The sequence below is a fragment of the Chinchilla lanigera genome, unplaced genomic scaffold (genome assembly GCF_000276665.1).
Source record: "Chinchilla lanigera isolate Chin_1 unplaced genomic scaffold, ChiLan1.0 scaffold00021, whole genome shotgun sequence".
In the NCBI taxonomy this organism is placed as follows: Eukaryota; Metazoa; Chordata; class Mammalia; order Rodentia; family Chinchillidae; genus Chinchilla; species Chinchilla lanigera.
In genome coordinates this window covers 612,634-619,779 of record NW_004955422.1, presented here as the reverse complement: position 1 = coordinate 619,779, position 7,146 = coordinate 612,634, and the positions used below count along the sequence as shown (strand labels likewise).

Here is a 7,146-nt window from a genome sequence, read left to right as displayed (position 1 = left end):
GCAAGCGCAAGGTCGTGAGTTCGATTCCTGGTACCGGAACAAAACAAACAAAAAAACGAAACAAAAGTCAATGTCTAGATTTTTAAAAATTAAAGTAAAAGACACAAAGTCATAGATCCTCTTCAAAGCCCACCCCCCCAACTCAAACACTTATCCCAGTCCCTGCCATTTTCTGCAGCACCTCTGCAGTCCCCTTTCGTGAGTGTCTGTCTGCTCCGCTTGCTCCCTCTCGGCTGCCTCAATGTCTTGAATTCGTTCAAGACACTTCTATTTTGTGGTTCTGACTCTGGAGAAGCAGGGGGGGGAGCCACGTCCGCTGGATAAGAGCACCGCCGTGCCCCGAGACGCCTATCCACTGGGTGGCGCTGGCAGTGGGAGCCGCTGGGTTTTTACCGGGCATCCTGCAGAGACTCACAGGACTGCTCCAGGAGGCGGCAAGGATGATGGGGCAGGTATGCTTAAATCACAGGGGGTTCTGAGGGCATTCACGGCCATGTCTTCCACAGTGAACATTTTTAGGACACATTTCTGATCAGCTGTTGTAATGCAGCCTGTTCAAAGGGATCAGGTGGATGTTTCTTTGACATCATCCATTTCCCCGTTATCAAATGTATTCCTCTTAGTCTTTTTAGGCCTTTTCCTCAATTTCTGAACACAGGGTTATATATACATAACATTGCAAGAGCAGAACTACAAACACTCAGGAGGCTGAGGCAGGAGGATTGTTGCAAGTTCGAGGCCAGCCTGGGCTACAAAGTGAGCTCAAGGTCAGCCTGAACTACATAGCGAGCCTGTCGCAAGAAAAAGAACTACAAAAGGAGAAAATTCAAATTGGAGAAATCCTGCTCTGTGATAGCACTGAGGGATCTCCAAGGGAGGGGCCGCCTCAGCACTGAACACGACTAGATTTTCCTCCTTTTCTTTTTGGTTTTTTGAGACAGGGTCTCAGCAAGTGGCCCAGGCTGGCCTCAAACCCAAGGTGACCCTCCTTCCTCAGTCTCCTGCGAGCTCGGATGATGGATGTCCCTCACGGCACCCAGCCCAACTGGATTTCTGTGACCCATGCAGGGCATGGAACTACTGGGAATGAAAATGCTCCCGCAGGCAGTCACAACTTTCCACAGAGCCCACGCTGGGTTTCCCAGACACGGCGAGTACTTTTCCCTTTGCTCTCTCCCTCTTTTTCCTCAGCCCAAGATCACTCTGCAGAGCCAGTTTCTCTCCCCCGTCTCTTTACTTCTACTTTCTCGAATAAAATTTGCCACTGCTTAAAAAAAATGCTCCACGTAACACACTGCCCCACACTCCGGGGACCCATGGACTCCACCATCCTCTGAGGAACCAAATTAAGTAACCCTTCTCTTGAAGATGCTTAAATACTGCCAACTGCTCTAGGGGTTTACTGATCTACTTTTTTTTTTTCTCATCTAATTTAATAGGCCTTTAAAAAAATTTTTTCCTGAGATAATTTCACGTGGAAGACCGTAACATTTTCAGTGTAAAAGTACTAAACAGACTGGTGCAGCTGCACACATGTGTAATCCCAGCATTCTGGGAGACTGAGGCAGGAAGATCTCAAGTTCAAGCTCAGTCTGGGCAACTTGGTTAAGATCCAAAAAAAGGGCTGCAGCCAGACATGGAGGTGCATGCCTGTGATTCCAGCAGTTGAGAGGCTGAGGCAGAAGGATTGCTGTGTATTTGAGGTCATCCGGAACTACACAGTGAGACCCTGTCTCAAAAAACAAACGGCTCGGGATGAATGCCTTAGGTTCAACCTTGAGTATCACAAAACCAAACCGCACTAGGTGTTTGCTCTTTTATCTAAGCACACTTAACTTTTAAAATTTTTGATACTTCAAAAATTATCAATTTTTGTGTCATGTTTCTATTAGAAAGGGCAGAATCCTTTAACATAATTTTGAAAAGAAACAGGGCTGGGGATGCAGCTGGACCACACAGCTCTGCTGGGTGCACAATGCCCTGGGATTGATCTCCAGGACTGCAAAAAAACCCAAAAAAAAACAAAAAAAAGGGGGAAAAAAAAAAAGAGAGACTTCCATGTCTACTTTATTTCTGGTTACAAGAATTCATGCAAAGGGGCTGGGGATTTAGCTCAGTGGCACTGTGCTTGCCTGGCAAGTGCGACGTCATGAGTTCAATTCCCAGTACCGGAAAACAATCAAAAAAAAAAAAAAAGAAAAAAATTAAGAATTCATGCAAATACAGGAAAGTCGTCCCTCGGTGGTTTCCATCTGACAGACATCTTCTGCATTGTACCAACTAGTGGGCAGGAACTGAATAAAAGCAACAGACTGTCACGGCGCAGGGGCTGAGCAAAACGAAAGTATTCCTGCGCACCACACACTGCGGGCCCCGCTGACACAGCAACTCTGGTCATCTCTCCCAGGAACACCGGCCGTCCGCTCACCATTACGATTCTTAGGGAAGACTCTGATCAAGGAATACGTGTACGGCCGCTTGCAAATACAAAGTAGTATTATGTAGGTGGGAAATTTTACAGCCAAGGCTTGGATTTTTCTTCTTGGCAGCACTGAGGCTTGAACCTGGGGCCGACGCAATGAGTTACACCCCTAGCCCTTTTAAAACGGGCTTTCGCCAAGTTGTCCGGGTTGGGCTTGAACTTGTGATCCTTCACCTTCCACAGTGCTATGAATGAGTCCCGCCAGGCAGGTTTTAGCTTTCATCACCCATGGTATGGAAACTTTTGTTTTGTTTTTTTGTCTTTTTGAGACAGGGTCTTACTATGCAGTTCAGGCTGGCTCTGAGCTCACTTTGTAGCCCAGGCTGGCCTTGAACTTGCAATGATCCTCCTGCCTCAGCCTCCCAGTGCTGGGACTACAGGTGTGCACCACCATGCCTGGCTGGTGTGGAAATATTTTAATCTTCCAAGTTTTCTGAAATGGGACTGGTGGTGTAGCTCAGTGGTAGAGTGTCCGTCTATCACACATAAACCCTGGGTTCGATCCCCAACACGCTCCCCAAAATATACAAGATAAAATATGAAACTAACATCCTTACACTTACTATGTCATAGCTTTTTGTGTATCATTCTATCTCATCCTCAAAATAACTCAGGGCTATAAAATCCATCTTATAGACGTTTAGACTGAGGTTCAGCCCAATCCGTCACTGTACTGAAGTCCTACAGCAAATGCTAGTGATGATGTAAACCTAAGTTTAACTACAAAGACACCACTGCAAATACTCCTCTGTGCTTACGAGTGTTCACACAAGGAACTTCCAGCTCCAGATACACCCAGGCACCCATGCAGACAAGACTGTCAGGAAACAATACGAAAGGCACGGGCAGCCAACCAGGAAGGCAGGCCCACAGCAACCTCAGGAGCTGAGCGTGGCGGCCCACACCTGTCAGCCCAGGACGCATAAGGCCGCAGCAGGACAATCCCAGGCCTGAGGCCAGCCTGGGCTACATACCACATTTCCTCCAAAGTAAGACTGGGTCTTAATCTGTGCTCCAAAAGATGCAGGGGGGCTTATTTTCAGGGGATGTCCTATTTCTTTATGCACAACAACCTACATTTACTCACATATAACAATCTACGTTTATTCATGCACAGAAATCTACATTTATTCAGACGCGTCATCTCCTAGAACGTCATCAGAACTCTCCACCCCCAAATCCCGGCCTGCACTTCTTGCGACTCGTATTTCCTGTAGAGCCTTTGTCCTCAGTGTCTCATGTCCCACAGAGCTCTCTTTGAACACCTTCTTGTGCACACAGCCAGCGCACAGTGCCGGCAACACAGCCGGGGGCCGCTTTGCGCCACGGATTCTTCGCCCGTGTCACAAACTCCTGCAGGCTGGGCTTTACACCTCCACGCTGGTTTGTCTCCATTCTGTCTTCAGCACCGTCACTGATCTCCATGTGCAGAAGGGTCTCGAGTGCCTGTTCACCAGAAGCCTGGAGCTAGGTGGTCATTTCTTTTTTTTTTTTTTGTGGTACCGGGAATCGAACTCAGAGCCTTACACTTGCCAGGCAGGTGCCTGTGCCACTGAGCTACATCCCTGGCCCTAGGTGGTCATTCCTGCAGGAACCACTGTTTGATGTGATCTGATCTCTGTGAGCAAGTTCCTCTGTCTCTAGCACAATGAGTGCTGCCTGAATCCCACTCTCGCAGACCTCTCTGGCCACCTGGCCAAACAAGCGGCAGCGTTCCACTGAGCCACTTCCGCAAGGCTGCTTGCTACATCAGGCCCTCCGCTTCCACCAAGAGACGCCTGAAACGTTCCGTCTTCCTGTTCCGTGTCCTCAGCGACGATTTCTTTCCGTCCACACAAACTGCTAAATTACGGGGAACACAGACTGGTGAAGCACCCCTCAGATCTACTGTCCTTTAAAACCTTGGCCCATGAGCCCTGCAGCTTCACCCACAGAAGTCACGAGTCTGTATTTTGGAAAGTCCAGGCCAGCCAAGGGGCCCTGAAGGCAAGCACGTTCAGCAACCCATGTCCTCAGCCTTCAACGGTGCCGCCCATCTAGAGACAGAGCAGATGGTACCGCTGGAGGAAGCCGTCCAGCCAGTGCTGGGACGCCTTGAACTCATCGGGGGATATTTCTAACTGCGGCGCCACCGCCAGGGCGAAGGCCTGGATATCAGCCCTGCGCACACCCAGAGCCCTGGCGCCCCGGTCGGCGATCCACTCGCACACGATGTCCTCTAGCTCAGGGAACGAGGCCTGCCGACCCGACCCGCACTTGCGCTTCTTGGCGTTGCCCTCGTCCACCTGCTGACTGAGGGTCTCGTACTCTGAGCGCCACTTGCGGACCATGCGGAGATCCAACTGCTTCTCTCTGCAGAAAGCCGTGAGATTCTTGCCCCGCGAGTCCTCCACGATGCCCTTCTTGTACTCGACGGAATAGCTCTTTCTTTTTGCACTCACCTTGTCTGGGGGTCAAAATATTATTCCCTTTAAATCTACCATTAAAGCAAGGGTTAAGGGAAGACTTACGAGACAAGACTGGCAACAAACATGACGACAGTTAAGGACGATGGGGACTGGGGCTGTAGCTCAGCGGCACAAGTGCCTGCCTGGCAAGCGCAAGGTCTTGAGTTCAATTCCCAGTTAAAAAAAAAAAAGATGAGCCACACAAAACCGACAGAAAATTGCAAGCACCGACATTCGGAAAGTGTTCCTTTATTTCACGCAAGTGCATCAAGCAGCGTACATCCGTTACAGCACATGACGTATTGAGTTATGAAGACCCACAGCAGACACACCAGCCCTGTCCCTTGCAAGTGCACACACAGTGCGAGAGCTGCGTCTGTACTCGTGTCTGGCAGTGTCTCCAGTTCATCTGTTTACACTGGCTTTTACCTTTCATCCAAACGTACCCGTTCAGCTACTTACATGTGATTACAACTTATAGTATCATTTAAGTATTAATGTCATTATTGCTTTATAACTCAATACATTCGTCAGGCATCACTGAGGACACGTACCAAATGCATCCATCTGGGTGATGAGCTTAACTGGGGCTTATTTTGGGGGTAGGGCTTGAATTACCATCATCCTGAAAAAAAAATCATGCTGGGGCTTACGTTCGGGGAGACACAACCAAATTCTAGGCTGCCATGAACTACAAAGTGAGAAGCCCGCCACAAAACACAAACAAAACTCCACACGTTACAACAGTACAAGCATTCTGGGTACAGAAAAAAGGCAACAAATTCTGCACTACTGAAAATGTCTCTAGCAACAAGCCTTCGCTTTACGGGAGAAATATAACTTGGGAACGCTAAAGCATTCAACGAAACCTGCTGCTATGTAGGAGCTCCCTTTGAGCTTCCCGGACCTAAGAGAAAGTGTAAAGCAATTAAAGATCACTCTACCTGTGGCTTTCACCGCGGTGGGTCTGGAGGTCATGACTGGTTTTGGAGGGTTCTGAGTTCTGGGCACCTCCACCACCACTTCCTGCTCATCTAGATTTCAAAGACGAACAAAAACCACAGTCAGGCCCTGGACCGAGGAAGTACTAGAGGTGACAGGTATCCAGTTTAACCTTGCAAATCTTGTTATCAAATAAAGAAAAAAAACAACAACCCAGAAACAGGGTGAGGTCCCACACGGTGGCATGGGCCTGTAACCCCAGCAAAAGGCTGAGCCAGAAGGATTTTCAACTTGAGCTCAGCCTGGGTAACTTAGACCCTACCTCCAAATAAAATAAAAAAGGGCTGAGGATGCAGCTCGGTGGGAAAGTCCTGGATTTAATCCCCACTTTAAAAAATAAAAAATAAAGAGGACGGGAGGGGAAAAGAACAGCAAGGCCAGATGTCACTGCCCTCATCTTGGATTTACCAAGCTCCAGAATATTCTTTTTCTTTGTTTGCTTATCTTGAGACTCCTTAAATCACTCAGGCTGAGCTTGAACTTGGGATCTTCCTGCCACAGCACGTAAATGTCACACTGCCCCCCAGTTTTGTGTGTTTTTTTGTTTTTGTCTTTTCGACACAGGGTCTCGCTATGCAGTTCGGGCTGGCCTTGAGCTCACTTTGTAGCCCAGGGTGTTCTCGAACTCGCAACGATTCTCCTGCCTCAGCCTCCCAGAGTGCTAGGATTACAGGCGTGCGCCACCACGCCCGGCTCTGCCCTCGCAGTAATTTGTGACTTCTGAAACCGGAAATGGTCGCAGTGTCTAACCCTGCAGGCATATGCCACAGGTACTCTTATCCAAGACGTTTTCCCCGACCTCTCCATTTTAGGGAGAACACAAATACTTGGAAACTCACAGGTTCCACTCCTCTGTCAGTTTAGGGGACACCTACTAAATTTGGGGTCACTCTGGCTTTGTCCAGCATCACAAAAGAGGTTTAACTTTTTTAAACAATCTGCGCGTGAAATCCAGGGACGCTTTAGCACTAAGCTACATTTCCATCCCTTTAAAAAAATTCTGAGAGGGTCTCAAGTAAATTATGGCCCGGGGTGGCCTCGAACTCGCAATCGTCCTGCCTCAGCCTCCCGCCTAGAGCGACTCACACACGTGCGCCAGCCCGATCGAAGCACTTTTCTGCTTCCACAAGACTGAAAGGAAGCGGGCGAGGGCAGGGAGGGGACCCCATCGGCCTCGCCGCCGCCGGGACACGGGGGACGCGGGCTCCCAGCGCG

The 7,146-nt window shown here is 49.0% G+C and overlaps 1 protein-coding gene across 1 annotated transcript in view; it reads right to left on the bottom strand.

The window, feature by feature from the left end:
- The window catches only part of Fnbp4 (formin binding protein 4), a gene marked incomplete at its 5' end in the record, with an annotated part of 27,875 nt that extends 21,912 nt beyond the window's left edge, over positions 1 to 5,963 (bottom strand). Inside the window, 1 exon segment of the mRNA XM_013514047.1 lies at positions 5,874 to 5,963. Within this exon segment, the coding sequence (XP_013369501.1) occupies positions 5,874 to 5,963 (90 nt within the window).
- Between the last annotated feature and the right edge of the window lie 1,183 nt (positions 5,964 to 7,146).